This window comes from Rhipicephalus microplus, chromosome 2 (genome assembly GCF_043290135.1).
Source record: "Rhipicephalus microplus isolate Deutch F79 chromosome 2, USDA_Rmic, whole genome shotgun sequence".
Taxonomy (NCBI): domain Eukaryota; kingdom Metazoa; phylum Arthropoda; class Arachnida; order Ixodida; family Ixodidae; genus Rhipicephalus; species Rhipicephalus microplus.
Window position 1 is genome coordinate 235,743,494 of NC_134701.1, and position 16,710 is coordinate 235,760,203.

The 16,710-nt window shown below is 48.0% G+C and overlaps 1 protein-coding gene across 1 annotated transcript; it reads left to right on the forward strand.

Moving 5' to 3' along the window:
* The first annotated feature begins 5,335 nt into the window (after positions 1–5,335).
* On the forward strand, positions 5,336–7,682 carry LOC142794115 (uncharacterized). The gene is made up of 3 exons (XM_075885860.1): positions 5,336–5,383; positions 5,960–6,884; positions 6,928–7,682. Exons 2-3 carry the CDS (start codon positions 5,963–5,965, stop codon positions 7,680–7,682), a joined length of 1,677 nt encoding a protein of 558 aa, XP_075741975.1. The 5' UTR covers positions 5,336–5,383; positions 5,960–5,962.
* The last annotated feature ends 9,028 nt before the right edge of the window (positions 7,683–16,710 follow it).

Below are 16,710 nucleotides of genomic sequence, written 5' to 3' on the forward strand. Positions count from 1 at the left end.
TTCCCACCTTTTTCTCCTATTGTTGATTCTCGGTCCAAAGAGCGAGCGCGCTCAATTGCATTGTCAATTATTTTTTCGGGGTACTTTTGACGCAAGAAGGCGGTTCTCAATTCCTGTGCGTGGGTGTCGAATTCCGTGATTTCAGAGCAAATTCTTCTGTATCTATGGGCTTGAGAGTAAGGAACACCTGTTTTGCAGTGATGGGGGTGACTGCTATGGAAATGCAGATACTGTTGGCGGTCTGTTGGTTTTTTTCATACAGGGAAGTAGATATGGTGGTGCCACTGAGTGATACAGTGAAATCCAGAAAGTGAACACTCTTCTGCGAATACGTGTGCGTGAATGTTATCGAAGGATGCACGGAGTTGAAACCGGAAATGAATTTGGAAAGATTATGTTCACTATCGGCCCACACGAAGAATATATCATCGAGGAAGCGTCGGTAAAATATAGGTTTGAATGGAGAATTTTCGAGGAAAGGAATCTCCAAAGAGGCCATGAAAATATTTGCGCAATTTGGGGCCATTTTGGTTCCCATGGCAGTTCCGTTTACTTGCAGATAATGTTTTTGGTCGAATTCAAAGCTATTATGTTTAAGTACCAGATTTAGGAGCACCTCTAAAGCGCTTTCGTCGAATTCACTCGTCGATTTACTTTTTCTATAGGCGGCGACTGTGGCGGCGATTCCTTCGGTGTGGGGAATGTTTGTGTACAGTGATGAGACATCCATGGTGACCAAATAGCAATCTAGAGGTACCACAAGTTTTGAGACTTCTCGAAGGAAGTGGCTGGTATCTTTGATGTATGATAGGAATGATTGTGGGATGTGCCTAATCAGAGAGTCAATGAAACTAGAAATTTTTTCAGTAGCAGTACCGTTGCTAGAAACTATGGGTCGGCCGGGATTGTTAATCTTGTGAATTTTTGGTAGTAAATAGAAACGCCCGGGAGACGATTTGCCAGGTGACATCATTTTAAGCATAGGGTAGATTATTTTCCCACTTTTACGTAATGATATTAGTGAGGCCTTAATAGTACTTTCATACTACTCTGTCGGATCACAAGGGAGTTGTTTATAGAAATTTTCATCTGCCAGTTGGCGAAGCCCTTCTTTGATGTAGTCAGTCCTGTCGAGTACAACCACAGCACCACCCTTATCAGCTGGTTTAATAACGATGCTCTGGCTGTCACTTAAACTGCGCAAAGCCTCCCGCTCCTCTTTTGACAGATTGTTGCGAATGGGTCGGTGCTTTTCATATTCCCTGATTATATCACCCTGGACGGCTGAAATTTACATGTCTAGATATTTGTCTCGTTGTTCACCTGGAGTCCAAGATTTATCTGAAAATTGATTTTGTTGCGTGCTGCTTCGATCACGAAAATATTCTTTTAGACGCATGGTTCTGGCAAAGTTGTCCAAATCTTGGTAAAGTTTAAACTAATCAATTTTGCCAGAGGCGGGGCAGAAGGTTAGACCTTTTGATAGCAGCTTTGTTTGCGCAGGTGTCAAAGATTTGCTGTAAAGGTTAACCACATTGGTGACATTGGTGCTCTTTTGTGGAGATTGATGAGAGGTAACAGGTTGATCTGTATACGTTGTGGGAAGATTGCTGGCGGAGTATTTTAAAGTCGGCCACGCACCGTCTCGCCTCAATTTCTTGTCCTTCTTGCCCTGAATGGTCAATCTCTTTTTTCCTTCGTATTTATCCAGCTCTTCTGTTTCTGACTGCGTCAAACTTGACTGTTTTAGTCGCGCCTTTTCTTCCTCTTTAAGTTCCGTGGCCTTACGTGTACTGTGTTGTTTTACGACCTGTGTAAGCCTAATAGACGCATCTTTTAAGATATTGCTCCACTGCCGCTGCTCATTTTTGTTGAAGTTATTCATTGCGGGTTGCAGTTGAACAGTGAGACCCTTTGGTGCGAATCCCGATGAAATATATGTTTTAAGGTTTGAAGCATGCATTTCAAACCTCACGCGCTTATCAACATTCTTTCTTAAGTCCATGAAATCACGAGACCAATATGTGCCGGAGCGGGCCGTACCTGACGGGTTGTTGAGTCAGTCCCTGCGTGGGGGAGAAGCACTGTCACCGGAAGCCTCTGGGTGGCCCCGAGTTGTGTTGTAGGGGCTCTTGCTTCTTGATCTATGAGGAGCACCCCTCGGCGCTCGTGGTGATGATCATCGGCATGGGATCCCGCTTGCTTCGCGGATGCTGGGGTTCTCACTCCGGGAATGACAATGTTCTCTCGGTGGGCCCGGCAGACCTAATGGTGCATGGTCAAGACCTCACCATATTTCATATATATATATATATATATATATATATATATATATATATATATATATATATATATATATATATATATATATATATATATATATATATATATATATATATATATATTGCCACGTTCCATTTCCCAAGTTTTTGTTATCGTCCCAAAACACCACACGATTCTCAGCGCAAACCGCGCCTGCAGATTTCGAGAAGGTTCCGGACTGTAGTAGATCATTTCGATAAGATCACGCCCACTGTGCGAACGGTACAGATTGTTCTGGAACCTACGCCACCGCCCGCGATAACGCTAGAACATTCGACGGCAGGAGTATAAATGCCCGTGCGCTTCGCCGCTTGTCAGTAGATAATCGACGGCCGACGCTCCGTTCGCCGCTATCTGTGCAAGACTGCAACTGTAATCGAACTTTCTGTTTACCGGGCACAGGTTCGCCCAAATAAACAGTTAAATCCCAACATAAGGTCTCCTGTCTTCGGCCACGTTACGACCCCGTGACAATATATATATATATATATATATATATATATATATATATATATATATATATATATATATATATATATATATATATATATATATATATATATATATATATATATATATATATATATATATATTACATGAGCCCCGCCGTAAAAAAAATATGAAACGGTTATCCTGACCGTCGGCATGTCACACATGCGTTTCGATGAACTGCGCTGACCATCTTCCGAGAGTAAACATATCAAATGTCCGTGCGGGGTAAATGAACGGTCTGCCTGTAAAATTCTTTCATAGAATACAACAGATATACGTACAAGTTTTTCAGAAAGTGATTTCTGGTAAGTCGATCAATGTTTTGGTGACGCGTTCTATTTATTTTTTTGTTCAGTTATTTATTGCGATGTATATACGCAACATAAAAACCGGGCGCCGTCAATAGATGGTGAAGACAGTAAAAACCGTAGTAGGTGGCAAAAACAGTTAATAGACGGTGAAAATTTCGCGACTAATAAAGTAAAAAGAATCCAATTACCGTAAAAAACAGTTTCATAAGCATTTTGCTGTTTCTTTTTCGGGGATACTTTGCTCAAGGCCACAGTATTTTAAACAGCGATTTGCACTTTCCCACTCTGTCAAGGGGGTCCAATGAAGTCAATCAAGCTCGGTTCACTGTGTAATAGTGTGATGCGAAAACGAAACGGACGTTTTTCAGTTTGCCTGAGAACATTCAAAATGTCGACGAGATACGGAGGCTAGTGAGTGTGGTTCACAAAAATAGTTCGTAGACACATCTGAGTATTATGAGATCTTATTTTCAAATTGCGATTTCATCTTACAAAAAAGAAAACCTCAAAGAAAACCCACTATATACCACTATACTAGGAATACATAATATCAGCCAGACTTATGTACGATTTAGCCGGCCGTTCATGGTAAAGGCTGATCAAAACAGCAGTTCTTGAAAGTACACCCCTAAACTTTCCCAACTACTGCGATATACCCGCAGGGCCAGTTAGACCACTTGAATATGCAATGAAATATATCTAAAATAAAGTTTCCCCGTGACTGCAGTGGAATAAAATCTGAATACAACTTGCAAACGAGTCAGCAATCCGCTCTTTCACTATTGTTCACGTTTGATGCACAATACGTAATATCAGATGGATATAACTTCGTTGTAGTCAAACTGTCCTTGCTTTTTGCATTCAGATATCTGCAGCGATATAATAAGCGAAGTCTGTCAGTGCTTCGAACAGCATACCAATCAACAGTAGCGTAGTCAGAAATCTTTACTGGAGGGGGGGGGGTATTCAATCATACCTTATGTATGCTTGTGTGCGCGTTTGTATTGTGTGCGTGTTATACACGCAAGCGAAATTGAAAAACTTCTAGGGTAAGCTGTGCCCCCCCCCCCTTTATCCGAGGCCCCTTTGTCTTTGATACGACCATGCTAATCAACGTATTGGTTCTAGAAACAACGACAGTATTGATTCATACATTCCTATGGCAGACGTGGACCACGTTATGGCCTTTTTGTTTAGAAAAAGTGATCAACCACGTGATCTAGCCCTTTACGCGTGACGTTGTAGTTGTAAGTGCTTGGTGCCTGTACATGCTTATGTTGTTTAAAATGTACTGGCTGAGTGCGTAATAGCTGATTGATTTGTGGAGTTTAACGTCCCAAAACCACTCTATGATTATGAGAGACGCCGTAGTGGAGGGCTCCGGAAATTTAGACCACCTGGGGTTCTTTAACGTGCACCCAAATCTGAGCACACGGGCCTACAACATTTCCACCTCCATCGGAAATGCAGCCGCCGCAGCCGGGAATCGAACCCGCGCCCTGCGGGTCAGCAGCCGAGTACCTTAGCCACTATATACCACCGCGGCGGGGCAGAGTGCGTAATAGCTAGGTTACAATTTCAAAAGTACAACTATTTGCCGTTTTTAGTGGATCTGGTAAAACCGCAAATAATTACAAGCAGTTGCTGACAAGCCTATAAAAGTAAAAGTGTTGACTCACGAAACGTGACTTCGGTGTAGACAACAAACGTCCAACTTGCGATTGAATGTAAGCAAATAATGACAACGGTGCTACACATTCGAGATACTTGATTTATCAATTATTTGTCACCTTCAATATCAGTATCTGTTATCACCTTGTACAGAGTCACGGCAAAGTATTTGGCTTGAAGGCTGGTACATTTTTCCCTGAGATAATGAGATAAACAGCCAAAACAGGGTGCAAAAAAAAGCTGTTGCCATGTGCCCCTGCGCAAAGTTATCTCGTCGTGACAAACCCCCCACAAAATATGAATCAGTCGAAGCAATTCAAACTGGCATGTGTCGTATGTCGCGATAATATAGCTTATGGCCAAGTCTTGTATCCGCGACATACGCTCTCTTAACACTTAGCATATCAAGACGTCTCTTAATTATCGCCCGTAATACTTCCCTGCGCAAAGATAAAATTTGTTTCTTTGGGATGACAGTGGCCTTCGGTTTCCTTCCTCCTCTCTTGCTGATTGATATGAACGTATAAAAGCTTCAGCTTTCTGTTGAAGTTCGCCAATCGACAAGGAAAGCGCCTGGAGACGGCAGCGTAAGTAAAAGTTTCTGCTGCAGGGGCTCTTGCGAAGGCCCTGTGCTTTTCGCTAGCAAGACATCGTAAAAGAGACTTCGCTGTTTCTATGACACCCCTAAGTGATTCTCAAATGTAAAGTAAGAAAAGCGTAATGTATGGCGGCAGCAGCGTAACCCGCTGTGCAGATGTAAATAATCTAATATCACCTACGTGGGGCGGTGCCGTTCCACAATCAAGATGATCACTTCGAGCACTTTGATGAATGTACCATTCTTTTGAAAAGCTGGTGTTAACTTCTACAACTAACTACTGAGTTTTCACATGATCTTGACTTAAGTGTGCGTTCGACACCAATTAAAGGAAGGCATAAGCGCGCGGCATCTTGTTTATTTTCTAATATCCTAATGTACTTCATATTGCTGCAGTATTGGTGACGTTTCGTCTGTGCCCCACCCAAAAAAGTCAATGCAGTTGTTTTGCAGCAATTCCAGCCTTACTCTCGTTGTCTCTGCGCGCAATATGTCTGCATACTTTCGTGGGAATCGTTGAAATCAGTCTTGCTTAACTTCCCTGCTGTTCATTCGTCTCGCTCAGGCTATGGTCGTCAACAACCTGCTGCTGGCTCTTGCATGCTGTGCTGTTGCGTCACCGCAAGTAGCACAACACCTGGCTCTGCACAAAACAAAGCGGCCAACAACCCTGCCAGCGCCTGCAAGAACTCTTGCAGCCACTCTCGGGACGACCGAAGCCCCCTCTGTGAATGTCACCGTTACGGAAGACTATCCGCTGACAAGGGAACCGCAGATAGGCACGTGGACGGCAGGAGGCAGCCTCAAGTCTTCCCGTGTGTCCAAACCTGAAAACAAGACTCTCCAAGACAGTGTAAGTACCTCAAGCGCACCTCCACGAGGACCCTGGAATGGCACCGGCGAAAGTTTCTGGAAAGTATCCGGCTCCGGTGAAAGCGGTTCGGGATGGTCAAGTTCATCCAACGACACTGCTGGAAGTGGATCTGGCTGGGGCTGGGGTTCCAGTGGCAACGGTGACATAAACAACGGCAAGGCTTGGGGTCAAGCATCAGGATTTGGGTCGGGGAATAAATGGGGCGCTGTGAAAGAACAAGGTAAAGGATCTGTTTCAGGAGGTGGCAAAAGTCAAGGAGGCGGAAGCGGACAGGGATTTGGTCAAGGCTGGGGCGGGGGCAAAGGTTCTGGACAAGGCGGAGGCTGGGGTGGAGGCCAAGGCTCGGGACAAGGTTCTGGACAAGGCGGAGGCTGGGGTGGAGGCCAAGGCTCCGGCCAAGGTTCTGGACAAGGCGGAGGCTGGGGTGGAGGCCAAGGCTCCAGCCATGGTTCTGGACAAGGCGGAGGCTGGGGTGGAGGCCAAGGCTCGGGACAAGGTTCTGGACAAGGCGGAGGCTGGGGTGGAGGCCAAGGCTCTGGACAAGGTTCTGGACACGGCGGAGGCTGGGGTGGAGGCCAAGGCTCTGGACAAGGTTCTGGACACGGCGGAGGCTGGGGTGGAAGCCAAGGTTCTGGACAAGGCGGAGGCTGGGGTGGAAGCCAAGGTTCTGGACAAGGCGGAGGCTGGGGTGGAGGCCAAGGCTCTGGACAAGGTTCAGGACAAGCCGGAGGCTGGAGTGGAGGCCAAGGCTCTGGACAAGGTTCAGGACAAGGTGGAGGCTGGGGAGGAGGAGGAGGTCAAGGCTCTGGACAAGGTTCTGGACAAGGCGGAGGCTGGGGCGGCGGCAAAGTTTCCGGACAAGGTTCTGGACAAGGCGGAGGCTGGGGTGGAGGCCAAGGCTCTGGACAAGGTTCTGGACAAGGCGGAGGCTGGGGTGGGGGCCAAGGCTCTGGACAAGGCGGAGGCTGGGGTGGAGGCCAAGGTTCCGGTCAAAGTTCTGGACAAGGCGGAGGCTGGGGCGGCGGCAAAGGCTCCGGTCAAGGTTCTGGACAAGGCGGAGGCTGGGGCGGCGGCAAAGGCTCCGGTCAAGGTTCTGGACAAGGCGGAGGCTGGGGCGGCGGCAAAGGCTCCGGTCAAGGTTCTGGACAAGGCGGAGGCTGGGGTGGCGGCAAAGGCTCCGGTCAAGGTTCTGGACAAGGCGGAGGCTGGGGCGGCGGCAAAGGCTCCGGTCAAGGTTCTGGACAAGGCGGAGGCTGGGGCGGCGGCAAAGGCTCTGGACAAGGTTCTGGACAAGGCGGAGGCTGGGGCGGCGGCAAAGGCTCGGGACAAGGTTCTGGACAAGGCGGAGGCTGGGGCGGCGGCAAAGGCTCCGGTCAAGGTTCTGGACAAGGGGGAGGATGGGGGCAAAGAATAGGCTACGAAGAACATGATGACCTCGACACCTGGAACCGTCAAATCAATTTGCACAGAGCTGGCTGGGACGTTTGAACAGTCTGGTTCAGCGATTCCGACAGGCTATCCACTGAGCCGTTATACCCATGCGGCACGCGGCAAATGTACAAGCCGCTGTAAATCTATCGAATGGTGAGCAATAATTTGGCATCAGATGTGGTGCAGCTGCATTCAACGAACGCGTCATGAGCATGTTTCACGCTCGTACAACAAGAACTTAGCTGTGTCAAGTTTAGTTTTAACTAGTACGTAAAACTGAACTCATTATGTGCCTACATGACAGTCTTAAACCGTACCATGCACCTGTGCTGCCGTCTGCGCGAAACTTCAAGAAATAAACTCTTCTACATGCTCGAAACTATTTCGTGTCATACTGAGTTGGATCATTTGGCATGGTCCTTTCCTTCCGCAAATTTTCTTCTACCTGTGTTCTGTCGGTCTGTGTTCAATTGTTGCCGTAATTGCCGACGACCGTAATTGCCGACGGCGGCAATTACGGCATCTTATTTGGACGATTATGCTTGAATGCGGTTTCTAAATCAAATACTCAAACCAACCTTGTTGGGGCCTTCGAAACTATCCCATATTGTCGCGAGAAAGGTAATTTCTTTATCCGTGCTCCTTTAGGAAAATGTGTTTAAGCGAGAATAGTTAATTGTTGGCTTCATAGCCGCGTTTTCAACCAAGCTTCCATGAATCGCAACTATATATATATATATATATATATATATATATATATATAAATATATATATATATATATATATATATATATATATATATATATATATATGACGCTTCACAGGTGAATGTGAGGAAGGAAGATGAGGAAGACGAAGGGTCAGAATCAACTGGTGTTCTGACTGACGCCATGTCTCATCCGTTACAGTAAGCTTGCCAGATAAAACACAGCAATGCCGTGCAGCAGTGTTATCGTTCTCTTTCGGACTCGACCAGTGGGAGGAGCGGGGAGAAATACAGCGAGACTTTACTCCCCCTAATGGGGAATCCTGCACGCACCCTGTGCTGATGCTAATTTTATACATTTAACATAATTAACAGATAATTATTCTGAAGTTATAAACGGTGGTTACCTCGCATGGGCAGTCTTGTCTGATCCTTATCAATGTGCCTGTTATAACAGGGCAGTCATGCCCCGCCGCGGTGGTCTAGTGGCTAAGGTACTCGGCTGCTGACCCGCAGATCGCGGGATTGAATACCGGCTGCGGCGGCTGCATTTTCGATGGAGGCGGAAATGTAGGCCCATGTGCTCAGATTTGGGTGCACGCTAAAAAACTCCCGGGTGGTCGAAATTTCCGGAGCCCTCCACTACGGCGTCTCTCATAATCATATGGTGGTTTGGGGACCTTAAACCCTACATATCAATCAACAGGGATGTCATACACGTATATATCTTATCGAGCTATTTCCATGTCTCTCCCATAAGTGCATCGGGTATACTTGAAACTAAAGCACTTCGGCTCCTCCTAGAGCTATAGCACAGCCAGAAAGTAAATGGCGGGTCATGCAGGCCAGGCTCATAGCAGGGCGACACGCATGTAACATAGCATTTGACCTCTGGCGTCCCGATTCTATTCCGTGGTGGCTATTGCTTGTAGCTGCCCAGTTTGAAACGAGGCGCCAGTACAGGGTGCAACCGTCAATTCACAAAAAGAAATGAATCCTGGACATGGCAGTGACCTCGCTTCACTTGTCAGTGAAAAAATGCGGAATCCGAATGCGTAAATAAAACTGCCAGGTTCATCGTAAACAAGATTCGTTATTTGCTTTCTGTCGACCCCTATATAGTGTCGAGATTACGTGTGCTATACGCACCACGGTAAAGCGTTATGCCTTATAAAGAAATCCTAGCTACAGCGCAATGTGCGCAACTGCAGGCGCAATGCTGTAACAATCAGCGGAGCTGGTGTTCGACCTAGCTAGCCACTGCTATAGTAATGCCAAGCATTTGCAAGAGATGCTAAGTTTTTGCTAGTATATCCAAGTATGGCTAGACATGCCACGTGACTACTTTCTACGTACCGATGTGGTCACCTGACAAGATGTTCCATGGTTTATAGCGGGAACTTGTCACATGACCAGCTATTGCGCGATGGTGAGTAATCTTAGTCGCACGAGCAGTTGTTAGGCGATTCGAGTCTCGTAACTAGTCATCACATGATATTACAGGATTTTTCCCTACTTAGCAGACCCACCCGTTATTAATTTTTATTACACGCCGGACAAATCGGTACACGCACTATGGGAGCGAAGTGGAAGTTCATGAGGATGAAGCGAGTGCGTACCGGTTGGTGATGGCAGATCCTCTTGGCACTACCCGGCGCAACTAAAAACCTGAAGAGCTTTCCTCTCAAAAGTTGAAGGCGTAGCACACTACTCTTTTCTTACAGCTGTGTCATTGAGTCTATTTACGGAATTTTGGCGCCATCATATCATGTAGTTAAATGATTTGTCGTGGAAACATCATTCTACACTCAAGAGAGTCATATGACGGTGAAGACTTGCTCTTGTTTTAGGGGCGAAGCTCCTTGCGGTCTATAACAATCCTTCGTCCCACCGGCGTACCCAGTAGCGGCTCCCTTATCATACAATAGATGGCGCTGTCCCATAGAGATGTGTGCAACAGCAGTTGGGTGACGATATACTAGATGATGATGGTTTTGGGACGTTAAACCCCACAAATCAATTATACTAGATGGTGATGTACACATTCTGTGTCATCATCGCCAATGGGATCCTTGATATGTGGGGGTTTAACGTCCCAAAACCACCATATGATTATGAGAGACGGCGTAGTGGAGGGCTCCGGAAATTTAGATCACCTGGGGTTGTTTAGCATGCATCCAAATCTGAGCACACGGGTCTACATCATTTCCGCCTCCATCGGAAATGCAGCCGCCGCAGCCGGGATATGAAGTGTGGCAGCTTGGGCTAGTTGGTATGGCATGACGATAGTTATAGCGCGAGAACAAAACGTTAAACAAGACTTTAAAGCCTTGTTTGGAGGTTACCACCCCTCTATCGGCCATGGCATACGGGTGTGCAAAATTCTTCGGTCTGAATGGCACCGACAAGAGCGCATGTACCGGGACGCCCTGCATGTCCAGCTTCAACTGACAGATCTAACACCGGGAGTGAAGAAAAGAAGATGGCGAGAGTACTGCGACCGAATCGAGTACACTGCAAACCGCCTGTGGTCACGTGAGCTCGCCAGCCTTCGTGCGCAGCGCCCAACTAAGCCTCGGCAATCAGGTGTCGTCCACTCATGCAGTGACGTCGTCCTCCCAGACTACGTCCACAACACCCTCGCTCTAGGTCCGAAGTTCGCCGTCGACCGAGGGAGGTCCGCACCCGAGCTTCTTTCAATAGTGCGCTCTGTGGCTGGCCACGCTTCACCTGAGGATTCAGACAGGTGCATCTCATAAGGCGTCGACGTACTCCTACGGGGTAAGCCTACCAGCAACAGCCTTCCGGTGCGGAAGACGACCAAGTTTCTTAGAGACAATGAACTTTGTGTCGTGCCGTAAGATAAGGAGGGTGGTTTCGCCGTTCTTCCTAATTGCTTGTACCTGGAAAAGGCGGTCACTGCTATCGAATCTGCGTTCAAATGTTGTACTGACATTCGTCTAGATAGGGTAAAAACGCAGGCCAGGGAAATGTGTCGTAAACTAGAGTTAAAACAGTTAGCACAGCACATTAGCAAAAGTGACAAAAATGGGCTCAGCATGTTTTTTTCTGCCAAAACACATAAGGTTGACATGCCCTTCCGTGTCATTGTGACAGAAAGTGGTACGTGGCATAAGCAGCTCGGCTTGTTTATTCAGACCCATCTAAAGTGTCTAAAGATTGACGACCCATTTGTGATAAAAAACTCGCAGGCTCTGATAGAATTTTTCAAACAGTCAAATCAATCTAATCTTTTCGGTTTTTCAATTGACATAAAGGACCTATACTACTCTCTGCCTCACGATGAGGTACTAGAATGTATAAGGGATAACATAGAAATTTTAGGGGAATTGAACTTTCAATTAAAAACTGGCATTAGTTCGCGGGATTTTCTTGACCTGGTTTTACTGTATCTTACGTCTACTTTCGTTCAGTGGAATGATTGCATTTATCTGCAGAAAAAGGGTGTTTCAATTGGTTCATGCATAGCACCTCTACTCAGTGATCTTCTATTGGCAAAGATGGGCAAAAAACTGCAGGAAAAGTTAGAAGGCTCGCATGTCGTCAAAATATTTAGATACGTGGATGATTTCTTGGTTATTTTAAATTGTAAGTCTTCTATGTTTCACTCGTTGGCCACTCAAACTATAGGCGTGTTCGAAAATTGCTTGCAGCCTCTTGTGGTGACACATGAAATGCCCGATAATGACAAATTACGCTTTTTGGATTTAAATCTGGTTTTTAGCTCACAGCACATCTGTTGGTGTTATGAACCACGTGCGCAGAAACCTCTACTTCCCTTTTCTTCTGCTCACAGTAAGATAGTTAAGCGAGGTATAGCACGAACTTGCCTTGAGAATGCTTTAAATAGGTCTTGCGCCCACAATATCTCTGCGAGCTTCAAAGCTCAAGTTTCCCGCCTTAAGGCTTCAGGTTTCCCCGAGGCGTTTATCGCGTCTGTTGCGGAGGCGATCCTGCGGTCTAATAAGGCGGAGCAGAGGACTCGACAGAATCTGATCAACACGGGCACAGAACGTGAAAGGATAGCCGTGATTCCATACATACACCAGATATCACATAGACTAAAAAAAATCGAAAAACGTGTTGGAGTTCGTGTCCTGTTCTCAGCACCGTTCAAATTAATCAGCCTCACCAAATCTACCAACCCCCTGAAAACGAAATAATCAACAGATTGCAGAGTTCAACATCGAAACAGGTATGCGGCCTGCTCCCGGGAAGTCGTCTATAGGACCCCCCTTTCATGTGGTGCTTGTTATGTCGGAACGACCGGAAGGTGTCTGAACGATCGGCTGAGAGAGCACGCGAACAATGTTAAAAACGGGAAAGATGGTTTTCTTGCCCAGCACTGCACTGAGTGCAAGTGTGTTCCCCTTTTCGGGGAAACAGCGACGTTGTACAAACACAGAGATGTAAGCACCCGGATCATTGTCGAGGCTGCGCAGATGGCACGCGAACAGGTGCCTTGTGTGAGCAAGCCCTCCGTGGCTTTGTCCGAGAAGGAGCGCAGGTTCCTCGAAGGATTCGGTGCCGTCAGGTAAAGCGAACAGGTGCCTTGGATTAGCAAGCCCTCCGTGGCTTAGTCCGAGAAGGAACGCAGGTTCCTCGAAGGATTCGGTGCGGGCAGGTAGCTCCCCAAATTGGCTTCTTTACCAGGGATACATCACGCTCTTTACGCGGATGATATCACGATCTGGGCCACGCAAGGTAACCTGGGTCACATGGAGTCATGCCTGCAAGCAGCAGCGACTGTAGTCGACGACTACGCAACCTACTGCGGACTCCAGTGTGCCCCGGCTAAATCAGAATTTGTGCACGTACGTCCCTCCCCTCAGGACACAACTCAGCTCCATATCAGTCTTCCCTCGGGACCGATCCGTGAGGCCAAGGAGATCCGCGTCTTTGGCCTCTTCATACACCACCAACGCAAGGCCGACACCACAATAGCCAAACTTCGCACGGTGGGAGACCAGGTGGGCCGTATGGTCCGCCGGGTCTCCAACAAGCGGGGCGGATTACGAAGAAGGGATGCAATGCGGCTTGCCCATGCTTTCGTAACGAGTAGAATACTCTACTCGACTCCCTACTTGCACCTACGCAAACACGAGGATGATCAACTCGAGGTCATCCACCGTAAAGTTATCAAGCGGGCTCTCGACCTCCCTATCACCACGTCCAACCAGAGACTTCTGGCCCTAGGCGTGGTGAATACCTACCGGGAACTTCGAGAAGCCCACCTCGTTAACCAATACACGCGCCTTGCACAGACCCATTCCGGTCGCCGCCTCTTGGACCGAATACACATCAAACACGATTACTATATTGAGGAAAGGGTGAGAGTGCCAGAACCTTGGAGACGCGCCCTCCGGGTCCGACCCCTTCCCCGCAACATGTCCAAAGAAAACCACAGTGGTCGCCGCCAGGCGCGCGCGGAAGCGTTGCAGCGACACTTTGGTCAAGAGGAACACGTGTGCTACGTGGACGTTGCCGGCCCGCACCATGGGGGGGTGGTATACTGCCGCAGTCATACACAACGCAAACACCGTAAACGGGCTCACTTTCAAAGCCTACAGCGCAACACACGCGGAGGAGATTGCCATCGCTCTGGCTCTCACCTATCCCTCTTCTAAACATATCATCACCGACTCACGAGGGGCCTGTCGGAACTATCAGCTAGGGTGGGCTTCACCGCTTGCTCAGCGCATACTGGAACCTAGCTGCCGATACGTTAATCCAACTCCGCGAAATCTGGTTTGGGCACCCGGTCACCAAGGACTCAGGGGTAACGAACAGGCCGATCAGGCCGCCCGCGCACTCTCTTCCCGGGCTATCTCCCTGTCTTTGGAAGCCTACTCGCAATCAGACAATTCGGCCCTTTCATTCAAAGATATTACCAATTACTACAAGGAGGAGCACCGGCGCTATCCAGACCCTTGTAAGGGACTGCATCGCGCTGACGAGCGCCTCCTTTTAAAACTGTTTACCAATACTGTACTGTGCCCGGCGGTGCTAAAACATTTCAATTCATCCTTTGATGGCACGTGCCAGTTCTGTGGTGAGGTGGCTGACACCTTTCACATCGTCTGGGCGTGCCAGTCTAATCCATCTATCCCCCCCAACCCCAATCCCACGAGAGAGGACTGGGAGGCGGCCCTGCTCGGCTGTCAAGACCTGAAGGCCCAAGAGGCTCTGGTTCAACGGGCGCGGGCGGCGTTGCTTGCCAATGGAGCCCCGGAATAGGGGTTCCACCTAGTGCTGTGAGGGTAGGAGGCCAATAAGGCCCCAACCCAATCACCTCTCTGTAACCATTTAATGGTTATTAAATGTTTTCACCACCACCACCCCCAATTCTCCTGGATAGTCGCCGCTCGTGTCGGATTGCGCTTGGTGGCCCGATAGGCTGCCGCCAAGCGAGCGCGGCGCCTGGCGCATCCCGAGACGGTGCCCGCCAAGGAAGCCGCTGCGAAACTGGCTCAACGAGAAGCGGACCCCGGTATGCGAGAACGAGAGGCAGCGGGGGTTCTTTAACGTGTGTATATGTATACCAACTGCGGTTCTTTAACGTGAATGAACATGGACAGGCTTCTAGCACTACTCCATTGTAAATGTGGCTACCGTGGCCGGGATTCCATCCCACGAGCTTCGGGGATGTGCCTACTTGTATTTGCGAGCTTTTGTACCATCTGCGTTTTAATAGACGCGCTACTGCTGAGCGTTATCACGTGCTGTCACAATGGAAATAAACACGAACAGCGGAAAGCGTGCCTTTTGGCGTATGGCGTATACTGCTATCCCTACATCCCTTGCCTGTCGCTAGGCCAATTTGTACTTTCAGCCGGCGATATCGCACCGCGTGTGCTTTCGGAGTGCCAAGCATGACTGGCAGATATCACAAGCACACGCGGTGCAATAGCCTGATAGCCTGACCAAGATTCTAGCACTAAGGTGACGATGGCCGAGTGCGCTGATTCGCCTATAGCGATAATCAATGAGTGCCGAGGTTGGACTGTGCAAAAACCCACGTTTTCAGCTATTCGCGTTTTCTCCCATTGCGATAGTAGACGCCAGCAGAATGGCTCGAACTAAAGCTGGGTCTTTTCCCTGTAGTCTTTGACATAACATTATTGCTTCTGCGATTGCGTTCTCAAGAGTAGGCGGGCGAGCAAATGGAAAATGAGTGCACAGCGAGTGCATGCGCGGGCGAGACTGCAGATTCACTGCGAAAGGCGTTGCTCGACGCGTCCGTACTTAGTGCGCCAAAGCAGGTCTCGCGAAAGGCTTTCATGGACGCTAAAGCCAGAATGCGCAACAGACGGCAATAAAAGCATAATTATCGTTCGCAGAGCTTTCGCCCTAAACCACTGGCTAAACAAAGAGCTCACAGCTGCTAGAGTTCCGGGTATACACTCGCTAAGCCAAGAAGAAATAATTAACTTCATTTCCTTGGCCAGCCTGTCTACGCCCGGAGGTTGGCGTCAATCCAAATAGCCGTGAGCTTGTGCTAATACCACAGCCATGCGTGTTCGCTAATTGTAGCTGGTCTACGGTCAGAAATAAATCGCGAGATCTCGTTACGACAGAAAGAAAGATTGAAAGAACAAAACATTACAGACTTTATTCAACTGTAAACAGCCTTTATATTTGATTCCCTTGGATCTCTCGTTTCAAGTCTGTGCGCTTCTTTCTTCGCCTGAAAAGGCGTACATCAAAGTCACGGCAAGAATTCGTCAGCGGCAGGCCTTGACGTCACAGATTTTTCGTGCAGCATTAGCAGCCGGGGGAAACATTGCAGGCACACGTGACGACAAACACTGCAGCCAACTACAAAGACAGGACACAAACGTTCGTTAGAGAGAAAGCAAAGTCCCCTCCCCACTTCCCCCTCCCCAAAATGTGGAAGGCCTCGAGCTGTACACTCACGTGCGATATGAAGGTTATCGCGCGAGCGTCGACGAAAAACTACAACAGCGCCACTTCCTAGAAAACTTTTTTTCGAGGAGAGAGTGGTATCACGCAAGCTTGACTCACTCTTTTTGCTGTTCCCTAAGCAGCGATCACTCCCGTCTTATAAAGCTGATTAAACGAAGCAGTGCCAAGCACCAGCTTTAGCACATTCTTTCCAGTAATTTTATAATCATCTGGGAAGACAACAGCCCACGAAGAAAAAAGTTGATCGCAACAAATGGAAGGCTCAAAATAGAAAGGTTGTAGAGTTCGTTGTATCAGCGATTGCTGTAGCATCGAACAGCCAACGAAGGAGATAATGCACAATCTGGATCTTCGCAGT